At 48.1% G+C, this 17,187-nt stretch overlaps 8 protein-coding genes across 8 annotated transcripts; 5 read left to right on the forward strand and 3 right to left on the reverse strand.

The window, feature by feature from the left end:
- Positions 1-555: 555 nt before the first annotated feature.
- Positions 556-2,184, forward strand: TERG_05102 (uncharacterized protein; the record flags this gene model as incomplete). Its single annotated transcript, XM_003234458.1, has 1 exon — positions 556-2,184. The coding sequence occupies one exon, from the start codon at positions 556-558 to the stop codon at positions 2,182-2,184; it is 1,629 nt and encodes a 542-aa protein (XP_003234506.1).
- Positions 2,185-3,196: 1,012 nt separating this feature from the next.
- Positions 3,197-5,812, forward strand: TERG_05103 (uncharacterized protein; the record flags this gene model as incomplete). The annotated part of the gene is made up of 3 exons (XM_003234459.1): positions 3,197-3,224; positions 3,292-3,522; positions 3,588-5,812. The coding sequence occupies 3 exons, from the start codon at positions 3,197-3,199 to the stop codon at positions 5,810-5,812; spliced, it is 2,484 nt and encodes an 827-aa protein (XP_003234507.1).
- A 2,764-nt stretch (positions 5,813-8,576) lies between these two features.
- Positions 8,577-9,263, forward strand: TERG_05104 (uncharacterized protein; the record flags this gene model as incomplete). The annotated part of the gene is made up of 1 exon (XM_003234460.2): positions 8,577-9,263. The coding sequence occupies one exon, from the start codon at positions 8,577-8,579 to the stop codon at positions 9,261-9,263; it is 687 nt and encodes a 228-aa protein (XP_003234508.2).
- Positions 9,264-9,529: 266 nt separating this feature from the next.
- On the reverse strand, positions 9,530-10,237 carry TERG_05105 (uncharacterized protein; the record flags this gene model as incomplete). Its single annotated transcript, XM_003234461.1, has 1 exon — positions 9,530-10,237. One exon carries the CDS (start codon positions 10,235-10,237, stop codon positions 9,530-9,532), a length of 708 nt encoding a protein of 235 aa, XP_003234509.1.
- Positions 10,238-11,053: 816 nt separating this feature from the next.
- On the forward strand, positions 11,054-12,766 carry TERG_05106 (uncharacterized protein). Its single transcript, XM_003234462.2, has 2 exons — positions 11,054-11,389; positions 11,454-12,766. Exon 2 carries the CDS (start codon positions 11,476-11,478, stop codon positions 11,887-11,889), a length of 414 nt encoding a protein of 137 aa, XP_003234510.1. The 5' UTR covers positions 11,054-11,389; positions 11,454-11,475; the 3' UTR covers positions 11,890-12,766.
- TERG_05107 (AGC/RSK/RSK-UNCLASSIFIED protein kinase) lies at positions 12,609-14,828 on the reverse strand (the record flags this gene model as incomplete). The annotated part of the gene is made up of 5 exons (XM_003234463.1): positions 12,609-12,990; positions 13,058-13,439; positions 13,496-13,621; positions 13,675-13,848; positions 13,904-14,828. The coding sequence occupies 5 exons, from the start codon at positions 14,826-14,828 to the stop codon at positions 12,609-12,611; spliced, it is 1,989 nt and encodes a 662-aa protein (XP_003234511.1).
- Positions 14,829-15,809: 981 nt separating this feature from the next.
- TERG_05108 (uncharacterized protein) lies at positions 15,810-16,324 on the reverse strand (the record flags this gene model as incomplete). The annotated part of the gene is made up of 2 exons (XM_003234464.1): positions 15,810-16,211; positions 16,280-16,324. The coding sequence occupies 2 exons, from the start codon at positions 16,322-16,324 to the stop codon at positions 15,810-15,812; spliced, it is 447 nt and encodes a 148-aa protein (XP_003234512.1).
- A 436-nt stretch (positions 16,325-16,760) lies between these two features.
- On the forward strand, positions 16,761-17,125 carry TERG_05109 (uncharacterized protein; the record flags this gene model as incomplete). The annotated part of the gene is made up of 2 exons (XM_003234465.1): positions 16,761-16,883; positions 16,946-17,125. 2 exons carry the CDS (start codon positions 16,761-16,763, stop codon positions 17,123-17,125), a joined length of 303 nt encoding a protein of 100 aa, XP_003234513.1.
- Between the last annotated feature and the right edge of the window lie 62 nt (positions 17,126-17,187).

Raw genomic sequence — 17,187 nt, forward strand, 5'->3', positions numbered from 1 at the left:
TGAGCATTGGAAACCACTGCAACTGATACCCTCTATTATCAATATTGATAGGAAGGCATAGATATGGATTATAACCATAAAGGATGGTGTATTCTCGTAGGACGAGATATCGCGTCCAACACAGCTTTGACCATGGAGGGCCATGTTATACCAAGACATCTAAGGTTGCTCGCCATCAACCTTCCTGGGAGTTGAAGTATTGTTTTGAACCTTGGTTGAGATGGTTGGTATATGGTTTATGACATAGATGACTCCGGATCGAAGCCTACGATGACGCCCATGATTCTTCAAGCCCTGGCTGTTGTCATCGATTTGGACTTAAATCACGCTGCTTGGGAGCAGTATTTAAAGCCGGTTCTCCTGCTATTTCTCCTTCAACTTCTCCCATCTCACTCCCTTTCCCCTCCTACTGCTTCCACTACTACTTCGTCCCATCCTTTCGCTATTGATCGATCTTCTCACACGGCTACCTCAAGACGATAATACAATTCTACTGGTACATAATACAATCCGCATTTCTTCTCACACGAACTGCCAAAAGCTCCAACAGTAGCCATGCTTGTCATCTGCTTTTTTTTCATCTTCTTCATTGCGCATGCTTTGGCCCAAGATAACCGCCGACAGATAACCTGGGGATCAGTTGTCTTTACAAGACATGGTGAGACTGTCCCTCTCGGTGCAGTCGGGGCCCATGCTCTCACTCCGGTTGGAGCTCAGCAGCTCGTAGGTGCAGGCCGCGCCTTTCGCCAGCGCTATATTACTCCCCATAGGAACCCCAACTTGTCTTTTTTCAATGTTGACGGGCTTTCCCCCGTCCTGAACAATGACGAAATTGAAATATCCACCACACCAGAGCCCAATGTGGTGTCATCGGCCCAGGCTTTCATCCAAGGCCTTTATCCTCCAACTCCGGAACTCGCCTCCTTGCGTGGCCTTTTGAGTTATGCAACCGACGTCAACGGTCACTTGATCGACTATCCTCTCAACGGTTACCAGTACCCTGTCATTTCGACTTACCGGGCGGAAGATCCCATGTCTGCACATATCTCCGGCCACAAGAATTGCCCCCAGCACACCAACGCAGTCCGAGCCTTCGCTGCTTCTAAAGAGTTCCATGACGTATTCGATAGCACCCAAGCCTTCTACTCGAATATTTACTCACGCATACTTTTCGGCGTCTACCCTCGTGACATGGCCAGTATCTACCACGCCACTGCTGTCTATGAGTACCTCCAATACCAGTACACCTACAATTCAACTGCTAGAGATATTATTTCTCGCACCGATGTAGATACAGCCCGTCAGTATGCCAACCAATGGGCACACGCAACCTCTAGCGGCGCCGACGTTCATTGGTCAAAGGACAGAGTACTTGCTATTGCAGGTAGATCCTTAGCTTACGCCATTATGCGTTCACTTCAACAAAACGAGAGAAGCAAAGGGTCGTTCAACAAGTTATCCCTGATTTTTGGTGGGTATGAGCCCCTGATGGCCTTCTTGGAAATAGTTGTCTCAAAAGCATATCGTGAGAGCTTGAGTGGCCTTCCCAACCACGGCGCATCTGTTATGATTGACCTTTTCAGCATGGCAGAAGATGGAATTGCGGAATTTCCCACTGATAACTCAAAGCTAATGGTCCGACTTTTGATCCGCAATGGCACTGATGCATCCGACCCCGAATCGCAATTTAAACAATACCCGATGTTTGGAACCAACAAAAAAGAGATTGCAATGCCCTACAAAGACTTTGTCGACCAGATGGTGTTCAACATGAAATCTACTTCCGAATGGTGCCGCTCTTGCAATGGCCAGGAAAATTTCTGCTACCAATACGCAGAGCACAAGTCCACCAAGAAATGCGACTTCACCACTCTTCCCCCTCTGGACACTGGCGCACTCATTGGCCTCGGCGCAGTATCGTTTGCACTTCTAACTCTTGCACTTTCCTGCATCTTTTGCATGTGGAGAGGTCATAGGCACCGACGGAAATTGCGATGGAATCATGTTGACGACACTGAAAGTAACGCGAATATCATCAGCCCAGGAAGTTCTCGTGATATCAGGATGTCAGCTCCACCAAGCATTGCTCCTAGCAACAAGAGTAATACAAGTAGTTACAACGAGGATATCGAGATGCTCTTGAGCCCTGCCTGCCAACCGGTCAAGGTTCGTGATACCGTCTAACAGATTCCCGAAACGCATCAATAAGCCGCTAGAAGCCTTTGCCTATGCAAGAGGCAGCCAACGATACCACCTATACCACCTATATCACCTGTATTATGTTTGTTGGATTCTCTTCTTTTGGCACGTATGGTCATCATGTATTGAATTATCTTTTACTTTTTACTATTCCTTTATTCACTTCTATCCTGACTTACATCTCATAGTATGTTTTGATTACATATTGTGTATTATACTCCTCATGAAATGTGTTAGTTAGGTCATTGTATAGTATTAATCAAAGTTGTGTTTGTTATCAATAGCCCCTCAATAAAAGAATAGGAGAATAGGTGGATAAGTGTTGTCACTCAGTAAATATAGTGAATAGAGAAAAGGTTGGTCATTAGCACAGAAACACAACCTAAAAGGGAAAACAACAATACATCTGGGTAAGAAAAACACAAACAGCTCGTATCACTTATCTTCATCATTTATTATATTTCTCTCTTCTTCCTTCTCTTTGCTTTCATCTCACTTCTTCTTTCTTTACTATATCATAGTGATTCTTCCTTCCACTTCTCTTCTGCTGCTCTCTTCTGCCTTCCACCTCACAAGGTTGGCCCTCTCTTATAGCAGAAAACTTTCTGTTCCAAACCATCATCCAGCCTAAGAGAGCTACGAAGATCCTCGTCTGCCTCTAATCCGCTGCCGAAAAGGCATTTTCATCCCCTCATTAGATCCAGTGCTCTACAGAATCGACTCTATCGGAGAAACGCCATCCTTGCGTTGTGTTGACGTCCTCAAAAACATCCTATCAGAAGTATACAAAAGCCGCATACATCTATCCACCCAGGCCAGAGCCTCACTTCAGCTAGCAACAGGTCCGGGGATAAAAAAAATAACAGGTAGTCGGCCAAAGATACAAGTATCTGTCCATTTGTCATAACCAAGAGGGAGAAAGAAACTGGGAATTGGATACAGCTTCTTGTCTTATTCCTGGAATCTTTCTGTTACTGTGGTATAAGAAATCGAAGCTATGGCTACGGTGCTGGCTCAGAGTCCAGGTAAGCAACTGGAAGTACCTCTCGGAGTTATACAAGCCAGCCTAACTTGGTTCTGTTTCTTCTATAGGCTCATCATCAATCTTCCGAGAGGCCGTTAATTCTGGCAGCGAGGGAAATGAAAAGCCTCGACTGCAGGTATATGAGGATTTGGAAACTGGAAGAGGCGGTCTTTCACTTTCCTCCGCGGCCAAGATGAAGCCTAGGAAATATGATATTGAAACATTGCTGAGCATCGGAAAAAACATGGGTAAAACAGATTGTCCAAAGCGCCTAAACTTGAGCAGCTTTTATGGCAGTGGTAAGTGAAACTACCTTCACTCGACGGGATGGGCTGGTAGACATCCTAACCTTGCTGCTTTATAGGTCGGAAATCACTGGGTTCTGGGTCTTATGTATTGCGGGAAAAATCAGTCAACCATACCCGGACATCAACTGATATGTCCATGGATTCGGACGCAAGCTATCACACAACGCAGTCATCGCATTTCCAATTTCCATCTCGCCAGCCGAAAAACGCGCCGGAGGGAAACATAGCTCAAACAAATGAAGGGTTTGCTCGTTTCTTGAAGGAGCATGCTTCACCAAAACATCACAGAGTTACTGCAGGTGGTCGCATAGTTCCAATGACATTGCGTGCAAGTCCAACACCTGAGTTTAAGCCTGCAGTTAAGGGTGTAGAACCAGCAAGCAACCAGAATCTGAGCCAGAATCCGGGAGTCTCTCATTCCCCTATGTCCGGCAAGGGAGACGAGTCAAAGGAGGATACTGGAACTATGAGACGACACCGTAGTCGCACCACGGCTGACAACACTGCCAGATCGGAGCAGGGAAGACGACGGGATTCGGCAATGAGCCAAAAAAGCAAGGGGAATACAACGAAAACAACCCCTCGATATCAGACTCCCGTGATAAGTGCGCCTGTGACTAGTAACCCCACGACTCCAGGTCAGATGGGTGGAATGAATTTCATTCCGAATTTAGTAAATGTGGGAATGGACGGATTATCGATGCAACAAGGACAGACAGACCAAGGTGCATTCCCATTCCCCAGCCTTCAAACATACTATTCTCCAGCTGGCATCGCCCAGGCAGCCCCAGACCAAGCCCATGGAGCTGCTCATGCTCAGTTTATTGGTCCCGCCTGCAATATTATACCATACCCAACACCGCCAGGACTGGGAATGATAAACCTGGCACAGATGTATCAGTTACCAGGAGCCTTCAGCTCTTTCACCGGGCATATAGCGCAGGGTTTAAATGCAGCACAGACATTTTCTCAGCCCAATGATTCTCGTGGTTTAAGTAACATGCTGCAGAATGCCATTCAGGAATTTGAAACAATATCTGCACAGCTTTCGAACCTGGACCGCTACATGGCCGTGCACACATGGGATATCGATCCTTCGAGTAAGAAGATCCTCGTCATTCAGCGAATGGAGCTGGTTACCAAGCTTGACACAGCTAGGGTTCTCAAGGAGAACATTGAGGCAATGTTGCGGTCTAACGGTAGCAACGATTCAGCAATGCCGGCAAAGTCTCACCAAAAATGCCCAAATGCAGGTTCTCACGATTTTATCACAGCTCCACCGTGTACGCCGGTTATGACACCCCAAGGAGGATACTACCATAGTGGATTAACCAATACTGGAGGGAGCTCGTTCAGCATGAGTGATGTCCGTGGGTTCATGTCTCCTGTCCAGGCAACTGAGTCTCCTTACATGTCACCAGAGTCATACTGTGAAAATGGGTTTTTAGCCAATATGTCGGCATCTAGTGCCACCTCAAACAACTGGACAGCACCAGGGATAAATAACATGGGTATCCTAGAAAGTCTCCCAGATGATGACGACGAGGATGATATGAGAATCATCACCTCAGCAACAGGGCAGAAGATTGGAGAACCAACTCGCAATGCCTGCGCACCACCTGAGCTGAGTGTGATTTACCAGAAAATTGAGCAGGCGGCGAAGCACAACGAACCCCTGGGGCCTCTTTTCCAGGAACTAGCCAAGGTCACGGCACATATAACTCGCTTAGGCACGAACAGAGGCCGCAACCCTGACTTATCGGGTTCAGGTAAAATCGAAGTACCACGGGGACGACCAAGTGCCCGACTGGAGATCGTAGATCCCAAGGCACGACAAGCTGCTGCCCCACAAACTCCCAAACCTGTTCAAACGCCTGCTGCTACCACGGGATCATCAAAGGAGCCAGCGCAATTCAAGAAGCTGAGCAAGCTGCAACAGAGTCCACTCTCGTTCTCGCCTTGCAAACAGCACTGTCGAAAACACGACTCAAAAAAAGGAGAGACATTGACGATGGAGCAAAAGGTCAACGCTCATGGGTATTTACCGCCATTCGATGGGGGCGGGGATGCCCCTGGACGAGCCAGTCAGACGGAGCCTAACAAGGTCGAGGCTGCAAAGCCAGCAGCACCCAGAACCGAAAATACATGGATGGACCTGCTCCGCACCAGACCAAATGCCAATCCGATGGACGTGCGTCGGTTCTTTAAATTGCTCCGTGACGAAGACTCTGCTGCCCTTGATAAGTATCGAAAAGAGGGTGACCGAAGAGCATTTGGCTAGCAGGACTGTTTCATGTCTGCTCTCCATGGCTCTCCAGTCTCTTATTTACCGCATGTTTTTTTTTTTTTTTTTTCCCTTTGCTTGCTTAATCCATTGCTTTGCCTTATAAAGTTGAGAGCACCTCATTTATGAGATTGATGACGTGATGAACAACACCCCCCTTGCCAAACCGATGGCTCCAGGCCTCGAAGTTGCATATCTCTTATCCAGCCTTTATTCTTGTTATCATTTCTTCTTTCCCCTTTCCCCAGTTATCACTTTCTCTGGCTTTTAATGTATGCATTGATAGTTCACGAAGTCGAAGCAGCGAGGGCAGAAGCAGCAGATTCATGCTAGCAACATAGTATAAGTAATGGGTAGTCGAGCAGAATAACAGAGCCACTATGATTCTACCAACCATGGCCATGGAATGTCCGTAGAAACCCTCTGTGAAACCCCATCCGGCGCCTCCGTAGATCTACTCTGTCCTTCCCCCATCCTGCATCACATCCTGGCTTCTCCCTCCATCCCTGGCGCTTTCTTGGTTGTTGTGATGTTGAGATTAGGTAAGATTATATAATCAAAGACGGAAGAACGAAGAGCCGCAGCCAAGACTGGCCGCCACGTGAGTTCCAAATCGAGAAAGGCGAACCGCATCTCGAACTTTTTTCGCCTCCTCCTCGTCGTTTTTGATATACGAAAAGCGACGGCAGAGACGAGTCGCAGCGCACATCAAAGGCACATCAAAAACATAGCAAGCAGTGCATATGGACAGGCTGTCTGCAGGGGAGCCTTGCTGGAGCAGGAGATGGTTGCAACTCCGGAACATACTGGAGCAGGCGTCTACTCTGGCCACTTGCGTCACCTCAGGTACTACGCTGGCTATGGATGCTTGTTCTCAGGCCTTCCGCAAAGCCGATGTCAACTCTGTTTTATTTTTACTTCTTCCCGCCTCTCCCCACTGTCAGGCGGAGATGACTTGATGTCGGCTCTCCTACCGGCCACGTTTCGTATTTTTGATACGTCCCTGGGGTACGTTCTCCGTCTAGCCGCCTCCTGGGGAGCCTTTAAGACGGGCCTGTTCGCCGCACAGGCCTGGGGGACCCTTTCCGCGTTTCTTAGCTTTCCTCCTCTCTTAAGCGATGATTAAGAGGATTTCTTCTGCACGCTATTTTGCCCAAGAGTAAAAAGCCGGAGAAGCAGGCTATTTATATATTGCGTACTCTATTTCTTCTCGCCTGGACGTTTCCCGCCAGCTCTATTTTATATCCGTGTATACTTACCCCTTTGGGCCGTAGCTGCAACAGTCTCTGGGCTTGTTGGCTTCGATAAAGGGTCTGCCTTGTCATAATTGCCCGGTTATTATCTGTTTATCCTGTTCCAGGTATGGCTTGAGAAAGAAGGGGATTTTCTTTTCTTTTCTTTCTTTCCCTTTTCGTATGGACTCATACAAGTCATCTTCTTCTGGCGCCCTATATGCTGTTTGTCTATAGTTACGGATACACTGGACAAATAGTATAGATTACTGCGCTGGAGCTACAATGGGCCTCATACCAGGTGGCAGACACTGGCGGTTCTGGCAGAAGTCGGGCTTGGATGTACAATCCAGCGAGACCCAGACCGGTACGAGCCAGCAACAACAGACACAACCACATACGAACGAAGAGACAGAATATGGACATAGGATTCATTCTGGTTCTATCTCCCTGCGCCGGATATCATCGACATACACGCATCAAGTTCATATAGCTACTGTCGAATATGATGCTGAAGGTGCAATTGATCCGAATGCCGATATAGAACGGCTAGGCAGACAACGGCCGCCAGTGTTTAAAAACTGGGCTTCCGAGACTGCCTTTTGCTTTTCAATTGTGATGTCCCAAGTATTGACGGTACGGCCATCTCATATCCACCCTTGACCAATAGTCATGAACTAGACTGACAACATACAAAGGAGTATTTCATTTCTGGGTTTAATGTCATAATACCCAGGCTGGTGGATGAGTTTGATATCCCAGATGCCTCTGCTGTCTGGCCGGCCAGTGCCTTTCCGCTTGTTGTGTCCTCCACCCTCCTTATCTCTGGCCGTTTGGCAGACATGGTGGGTGGCTATTATATGTACGTTGGTGGGATGGGATGGCTGTGCATTTGGTCGGTCATCGCCAGCTTTTCCAATAACCGCATCATGCTCATATTATGCCGAGCACTGCAAGGCCTTGGCCCTGCTGCCTATTTGCCATCCGGAATGATGCTGTTATCAATCGTGTACCGTCCCGGACCGCGAAAGAACCTAGTTTTTAGTCTCTACGGAACCTGTGCGGTATTTGGCTTCTTCATTGGTATCTTCTGCTCAGGACTGGCTGCTCAATATCTCGCATGGCAGTGGTATTTCCGCATCGGCGCCATTCTCGCAGCTATCACTACTGTTAGCTCGTTTTTCTTCATACCCTCGGATGCGGCCGAGAAACGCAAGCAGGGAGTCAAGATGGACTACCTGGGCTCGACCCTTGTCGTGGTCGGCCTCACCCTCTTTGTCTTTGCAATCACAGACAGCGCACATGCATCTCAAGGATGGAAGACACCCTACGTCTATATATCCTTCATACTTGGCTGTCTGTTCTTGGCTGGGGCTTTTTATGTGGAGGGATGGGTTGCAGAGTGGCCCTTGCTACCATTCGACTTGTTTGATGCGCCTTATATGAAGGCGATGGTACTGGCACTGCTCTTCTTTTACGGGTGTTTGGGGGTATTCTTACTCTATGGGACTCTATAGTAAGTGTCCTCCATGCAGCTATATAATATGGTTTCATATCTGACTAACAATCTTCCTAGCATGGTACACATCATGGGCGCTACATCTCTACAAGTCGTTGCCTGGTGCACTCCGATGGTAGTAGGAGGTTTTGCCTTCCCTATCATGGTCGGAATATGTTTACACCTGGTTTCTGGAACTGTCCTACTTATTATTTCCGGAATAGGCTGGATAATGGCTGGCCTCCTTTTCGCAATAATGCCTGATGGTGCAAGCTACTGGGCTTACGCTTTCCCGGCAATGATTGGGGCCACACTAGGCATCGATGTCACATTTAACATCACCAACATCTTCATCACCACAAGCCAACCAAAGCATCGTCAAGGTCTAGCCGGTGCTCTGATAAACTCTGTTTTATTCCTAAGCATCGCGGTTCTACTTGGCTTCGCCGATGTTGCCCAGGTGGCCACGCTGGACCAAGGCAGGAAAAAGAGTTACCGCGTTGTATTCTGGTTCAATACTGCATGTGCAAGCGTTGCGCTGCTGATTATTGTTCTTTTTGTCAGAGTCAATCCTGCAGCAAGCGATTTGACGGTCGATGAAAAGAAGAGACAGCATGAGTTAAGCCAGAGACCGCCAAATGCTCTAGAAACATCCCTTCGAGGTGCAGGAGGGAACAGATCTACCACATCTGAATCCGAAAATCCGGCTCCATCATAATAGAAAAAGAGGGAAGTGGCTGTCTTTTTCTTGCCTTATTGAAATATACCCTAATTCAACATTCTGCTTGTTCAACCATCTCTGGACTAGCTGCCTTTCGAGTTGCTTCCAAGCAGACATTGAATTAACGTCCAAGTCCAAGTAGTGTCCCCTGATCGACTCCCCAAAAGGCGTGCTTGGATAGTAAAACACAGATGATTTGATGTTGTGATTTCTACTATATGAAACCTTGTGCTCTCCACGCCAATTCATGAATCTCCGCCGGGTCATCTTTGTTCGGCACGATATCTCTCTCGTCGGGCCCCCGTTTGGCTCTGCCGAAGATCTTTTCGAAGGGTATGGTCAAGCAGTTGCTGGACCTTCATCACTCCCATCTCGTGGGTCACGATCACTGTCTCCATAACTGACCCAATTGGGTTGTATTGGCGCGTCTGAGGGCGGAACGGTGGCATATCGTGCTCCCATCGTTTGACTGTGATTCTTGGTGTCCGACGATCAATTTTGACCATAATCACGGCCTCGGTCCATGATCCTTCTACCTCGAGCCGCCCTTGTGCGTCAGTGGCTAATTTGCTTTCAGTCTCCGACAGCCCTATTTCGATGGCTACTATAGGCCAATCTAGAATGTTTATTCGCATAAATCCGCCATCTCCCTCTCTAACCCAGTTGCCAGTCATACTCTCTACCTTGAAGGGATGCACTCCATGGAGCTCGTTGTGAAGGCCCATGCCATCTGTCTGGCGCTGGATGGGCTGCATCAAGTCGTAGGCCATCAACGCGTGTGAAGGCTTCGCCATGGTTTCAATAACGAGAATCTTTTCTTGTAGGTTTGCAGTAAAACGTCGATTTGTGTCAGACTCAAACTCTTTTGGAAACGAAGGAGGTAAAGATGTTACTATTAGGAACGGGCTCTGGGGGTCGTCCCTATAACATCTCCTGGCCTGAGTGTCTATAACGTGTTTGAGCGTTTTCATATTGGTATATGTGATCTGGGGTGTTCCCTCAGGAAGTCCAATCAAATTTTGAAGCAGCATACGTTGGTGTTGCTCTATTTGCACCACTTGAATGGGCCATTGTGTGTATAAGGATACTACAATAAATTATGTGTTGTAGACAGGATATGTTGTTATACGTCAGGTAATATATCTGTCACTTTGGCCATGACGTCAAGCTGAATACCTTGAGGTTCTTGGGGCCTTCTATTCCTTAACTCAGTTGAATTTAATGTTGTTCGTGTTCCTATTAGGCCATAGAGCTGCTAATTTGAACTCAAGTTACAGATTACTTAGTTTGTATTTACCTATTCCAAAGTCGTGGGAGAGAGATGGAATGCAAATAAGCCTTGTTTCCATAACAAATGCTTTGTCTTAAGATGCGAGCAACACTTTCAGAAATATCTAGGTTCTGAATGGCAGCTACTGCCTGGTCAGCCTCTGGGACTGTGAGGTCTTCAAGTGTTATATCGAGGGGCATGTTGGAGTGAAGGGCATGGGCGAGCAATGGTTGGTTATCGTGTTGCAGATGAAAAAAAAAAAAAAAAAAATTAAATAAAGAAAGAAAGAAAAGAAAAAGAAAAGCAGTCAATTTTGAGCCTCAGTATGTCACAGAGTGGATAACCAACGGGTTCTCTAGAATTAAAGGGCCATCCTCGAGGCAGAGAGGCCTTTATATTAGACAGCATCATGGCTCATCATGGTATTTAGGTTGGTAAAAGCTACATCTCGATGTCGATGCACCAGGTCTGCCGACCATCTAGTCTGGCCATAATTAAATTGCTCGAGGGATGCGCATGTCTGGGACATGGATGGACGGAAACCCCGACGCCCGACTTTGCAGCCGCTAGTTAAATAACTAGCTAGTTGTTTCCAAGGATCTTGCTGCTAATTAGTGGGCTTTGGAGGAAGATTGCGCATGAAGGATCCGGTAGCTTGCTGTTGCTGCCTAGCTACTGGTGACTGATAAAGAGCTGGCGCGGTCTTGTAGAAAGAACAATCAAGAAAAAAAAAAAAAATCATCTTCTCACAGTTGTTTCTCTTCGACTTTCTTCGATTGTTCATAACTAGTCAACTAGTTAGCTAGCTGTTAAGCATTGGATCAGTAGCTGTTGTAGTTACTACTTCGACTAGGTAACTCGCCATGTCAAGCCCACTGCCGGCCAGTATGAGACCGTTAACTAACCAGCAGACCAAGTTACCAACGAGACACTGATACCATGGCCATCTCCAACTCATTACCGGTCTTGGTCGTTGCCAATCTCTTCGCCGCCATGTGCGTTGGGTTCGGTATCAACGCGATACTGCGCCCTGAACACGGCGTGTCGTTCTTCGAGCTTGCTCCGCCCACCGTCGACGGTCCAGAGAAGACCCTTTTCAACAGCCTGATGGCCGTTTACGGAGCGAGAGACGTGTTTATGGGAGTGGCCATTTGGGCCGCTACGCTCACCGGGGAGCGAAAGGCGCTGGGCTGGATCTTGCTTGGTGTGAGCGCGGTAGCGTTTGCGGACGGTGCTATTTGTGCAGTAAACGGTGCTGGAGAGTGGAATCATTGGGGATATGCGCCTGTTGTCATGGTCGTGGGCCTGCTGGCCCTGGGCGTTTTGGACGGCAGCAAAGCGAAGACGGCTTGATTAAAAGGAGCTGCTGGATATTTGTCTAGGTTGATATCGGGCGACAACTGTTGTTGATCTAGACGAACGGGTGTTTTTATATTTCAAATAACAATTGACGATTTACATCCGCCCTGCCACCCTGCATATGGGGTATGCCTATGCTATATATAACACAACGCAAGTAACTCGACCAGGAGAGAGGGATAAAAAAAAAAAAATCCGAGAGAAGTGATGAGAGGAAAAGAAAGAAACACCAGCTGGAGAAGGGAGGAAACAAAATGATAACACTCAATGCAATATAAAGACGCCAGCGCGCCTGCACCCTTCAATACCAGAGATGTTGCATACAACGCACATGGGCTAGAGCAATTAAGCAAATGTAAGAATGAGAAAAAGGGATAAGAATGTAAGAGCCAAGCTGACATTTTTTTAAGGGGTTTAGACATGGATGGACAAGTAGTAAGCATCTGGGGTTAGCGCTGGGCCAAAACACTAAAGGGGAGTGTATTTGCAGAGAACACAGAAGGGAAAGAATATACCCGCACGGGCCGATGTGGCGCGGAGAAAAAATATGGGCCCTAACACCTCTGTATAAAACGCAATTCGGAAAATTCATTGGAGGATTCATAGCACGTATGGGACTGGTGGCCGCGACTGGCCGGATGATGGGTGTTGCCCGGTGATTGGTATGACGGTCGAGAAAAGGACGGGGACACATAAGCATAGATGTTGCCGTGTCAGCTCTTATGGATATTACTGTCGTCAACCAGATGGTTTTCATGATAGTCACCGTCATGGTGGAGTGTAACACTGTTGAAGTCTTCGAAGGGATCGGCGACTTCTCCCAACGGCGTGGCTAGCCCAGAGTCCATTGGTACACCAGTCAAGTTACTGGAGCCGCCGATATCAACACTGGCGCTTTCTTTGACATTTCTAAAGTTGACTGTGTCGATTGCTCTGCCCTGATGTGGTATCATAGGAGGCTTCATGTGTCTGATCAAGGCCCATTGAGTGGGTCTGAAGAAAGGATGAGTTTTGACATCCGAAGCACCAGCGCGGGCGCCGAGTCGACGGCACTCGTCCTTGATAAGAAGCTTACGTATAAGCCCTTTACAGAGACTGTAAAGTGGAGTTAGAAAAACGTGGGACGGAGGGTAAAAATAATTGTATATATAGAATCACTTACTTGGAAAGCTGTTGTACGTTAGCATGCTCGGGGAACGGAACTTCGTCTCTTAGGATATTTGCAAATGTTGCATTTCGGTTCTTGCCCTTGAATGGGGTTGTACCATAGAGCATCTCGTAGATAAGGATGCCTAGTGTCCACCAGTCTACGGCGCTGGTATGACCGTTTCCTTTGATGACTTCAGGAGCAATGTATTCTTCAGTCCCAACAAAGGAATTTGTCCTGAAATCGGCAATACATGACTTGGTATCAATTGTTGGTAGAGAGCTGGCGGAAGTTCCGTTGCGGCCAATGATCATAGTCGGCGCACCCCCTGGGCCGGATTGTTTGGAGAGATCAAAATCTGACAACATGATATGTCCAGACTGGTGGAGTAGGATATCTGGATATATGTTAGTGAGATATTCATGATAAAAGGGGAAGAGACGGGCTCCCTACTCTCTGGCTTAAGGTCACGGTAGATAAAGCCCATGAGATGAAGATACTCGAGAGCAGCAGTCACTTCAGCAGCGTAAAACCGAGCGTCATCTTCGGATATACATTTTCCAGGCCGTGTTTGAAGGGCTATTGGCTCAGTTAGTCGGGTTCCAGCTCAAGGACGGAAGGCCAAGCCGTACCTCTGAAGAATTCACCACCACTGCAATATTCCATACAGAGGTAGAGGTGTTCCTCCGACTGGAAAGAATGATAAAGAGTAACTATAAACGGGTGATTGCTTGTAGCAAGAATCTCCTGCTCTGCAAGCGCACGTTTTATTTTGTTCCTCTTGATCATCTCCTTTTTACTCAACACTACAGCAGGCGTTAGTAAGACGTGCGGAATATATACGGGAACACTGGCACATACCCTTCATGGCGTACAATCTTTGGGATTTTTTCTCCCTCACCAAATATACCTTACCAACGTCTCCCTTGCCGATCAATTTTATTTTATCAAAGCTCCCTGGGCCAACTTCCACATTGCGTACTTTTATTGAATTTGAACTATAGGTTCGTCTGTACCCAGCATTACTCCGTATTTGTCCAGGCGCTGGAATAGGGCCGAGGGTGTCTGCGTCAGGGACGGTGAGATTTTGCGATGATGGCTGCTCAACGAAGCCTAGTTTCGCAGTATCTCCCGCCTGTTCGACCAAAGGTTCCTTGCCCAGCTCGGCCGTCCGGGGGCGTTCATCTGATTTCCCAGTTGCAAACAAGCCCTGCGCATTGGGTGCAGAGGCAACTCTCCTGAGTTTCCTTGCAAGCTCCTCTTTGTTGGCTGCAGTCGGCTGCTCTGCACCCGGAGCTCCGTCTATATGTATGCCGGGAGTATCTGGAGGAGTTGAGGGAACACTGTCATCATTTCTATGCCTCAAGGCCGGATATCCCTGATGCGCAAAGTATGGGTTGGCATGTGCAGTTGGGGAGACGCCATCGTCGTCCAGCGGGTTTCCCTCACTGGCAACGGTGGTTGACCGGTTCCGGCCGATGTGAGGGAGGAATCTGGACTGAAACTTGGACTCTTGCTTGGGTACGGTAAGGTTGGAGTTCTTGTTTTGCTGGGAGTTCTGTCCTGAACCCCCCTGGCTATTCGAGTTGGTGGTCGACGACGAGCTATTTATTCGAAAGAAATTTCGCAGTTTTGTCGGGAAATGCGAGGAATCGTTCGCAGGCTTCTCATGCTTCTCATTCTTTTCGTGCTTCTCCTGCTTCTTTCCAGTCAATGATATGCCGGGGAAATTCCGTTTCTCTGAATTCGGATTCGCAGGGGCGGAGGAGTTGAATAACTGCGTCATAGCGACGACTCTGCTTGCTTCCGACGTGGCAGCGAATCTGGCGGAAGAGAACAACTAGCGACTGGGGCCAGCAGGAGCGCTTATAAATGCCTGTCCGTCTCTTGAACCGCGATCACCGGCCAGTCGAAAGAAGAGCGTTGTATAATGCAAAGCGGACAAGCCTGGAGTCGGGAATGTCGACAATTGGCCAGGAGTGCAAGTGTCCTCTACTTTTCTTTTTCCGTCCGGTCGACGGAGAGCGAGGCAGGGAGGTCGCAGTGAGGAGCTAGGATGGACGAAGGGAGGCCGGGTAAAGAGTGGTGCTGGGGCAGCGGCTCGGCACCATTGGCGTTGACGCTGGTGAAACAAGCGGGCCACGGACTGGGAGGCGCAAGGATAGACGACTGGTCATCCGTCAGCAGCAAACGAGGGTGCCAGCCGGGGGTAGCGAGAGCGCGAAACAGGAGACGCTGGTGCAGCAGAGGTTGGATGCCGGCTAGCAAGCAAGCAAACGTTGACGGACGAAGTTGCAGCAGGCGCTTCTTTTTTTTCATTTGGCGAGGACGAGGTTGGCTGGTCCAGTGACGCGGCTGCTTACTCATAACACTATCTGGACGTCGCTGAAGAAGAAGCAGATGAAGGACGACACGACATGACAAGGCAGCAAGGAGAAGGTGATGTGCGTTGGTAGGTTGTTAGCAGCTGTCAGAGGCAGCGGCAGGGGATACGAGAGAGACAGTCTACTATTCTGGAGGTGAGGAAGATCACATTAACTATTGTACTAATGGTTAAGCTATCAACCATGGATACAGATACCAGCTCCGACCCATAGTCTACATTTGCTAACCGGACTTCCTGCTGGACGGCTACCTGTGGGCTCTATGTTCGAACTGTATACACCTCTAGAGTGGCCTGCGTTCATGCTTATCACGAATATGTGCATCTGGATGGCAGAATCGGGGTTTACATCGGATGGATGCATCCGTCAGGAGCATGGCACCGTCACATGTTAAGCCCGCCATGGGTGCTCACCTGCATACTCTGCATAGATGAATGTGTTGGCCGTAGTCCAGGTGGCCAGAAGCCTGGCTGCGGGAGCTCATAGCCTGGTATAAGCTGGGTATCGTGAGGGCAACTGGAGAATATATGCGTTTCAATATTGCAAAGTCCCACCCGATAATCCCTAATAAGCGAAGCATAGCCTCCCTTAAGCTGAGAGTGGTATTTGATACGCTTATACCAACATAAGCCAGCCCTATAACTATTAGGAATGGAGAACACCAGCGCCAATTCAATCTTGAAGAGATTGGCTGTCTCGACGTCTTTTCCAAGGAAACTAGAGACCAGGATTTTCTGGGGCGGGAGGTTGCCAGCTGTTTCAAAAACTTCGTTCTCCATTCGAGTCTGAGTAAGGCATGAATACCATGCTTCGCTATCAGAACACGGTAGATGGATTGGGTAAATGCACTCACACAGCCAGGAGATGCATTGATCGCGACCATAGTATCCACAGCCATGTTTAGGTTTACCAATTGTGATAACGGTTGCAATAGGTAGCCCGTTTGATAAAAGGTGACGTAGTTATTACTTAGAAATCCAGCCCAAGTTTTGATAAGCGAACATTCCGTTGGGCGATTTGGCACGCGAGTTCGAAATCCGTCCCAGCCAAGGGCAGCGCTGAAGTACTTAGAGGACGGAGCCTACTAGTGTTAGTTGATGTTTGAGGAGCATGGGATTCCTTTGACCAAGGTGAAGCATTGCTGGTGGTAGAAGCAGCCATCATTGTAGTATGTAAATAGTGATGTTGGAATGTCTTAGGGGCTGAAGTAGTTTGCTTAACTAGTTAACTAGTTGATTGGTTAGCGCAGTCACCAAGTCGAATCTCCCACCTTTCAGCCAAGCAGCAACGAGTCCTTGAAGATAAAACACACTTCAACCACCCACGGCTGCAAGATGGACTACGATACGCCTGAGTCTGGCTTCTCTAACCCACTCGTACGCGATAACCCTCTTCTCACTCCGCTAGAGCAAGAGGTGCTGGACGAATACACGAAGTTGCTTGAGAATATGAACAAGGTACGCGTGCTTCTGGTGAAGCCTTTGAAGGGCTGCTTTTGGCTGACACCAGCGTATGATAGCTCTCTACATCATTGAACGATCTCGCGGTTCAGCCTTCATCCGATACTCTCGATGCTCTGCGGTCACTTGAAAGGAAGACCGCTACCGTTTATACCTTGCTGAAGGCGAGCGTGTACAGCATAGTTCTCCAACAGCAGATCTACAATGGCGGAGATGAGGGGCAGCTTGGAGACAGCTAAGAATTTCACAATGCAATTGTATAGTTTGGGATGGTATAGGAAGCTCCTAGGTTACCGTTTTA

The sequence above is a fragment of the Trichophyton rubrum genome, assembly GCF_000151425.1.
Source record: "Trichophyton rubrum CBS 118892 genomic scaffold supercont2.5, whole genome shotgun sequence".
NCBI lineage: Eukaryota > Fungi > Ascomycota > Eurotiomycetes > Onygenales > Arthrodermataceae > Trichophyton > Trichophyton rubrum.

Coding starts and splice junctions, on each gene's coding strand:
- TERG_05106 (XM_003234462.2), top strand. CDS start 11,476: ATGGCCATCTCCAACTCATTACCGGTCTTGGTCGTTGCCAATCTCTTC.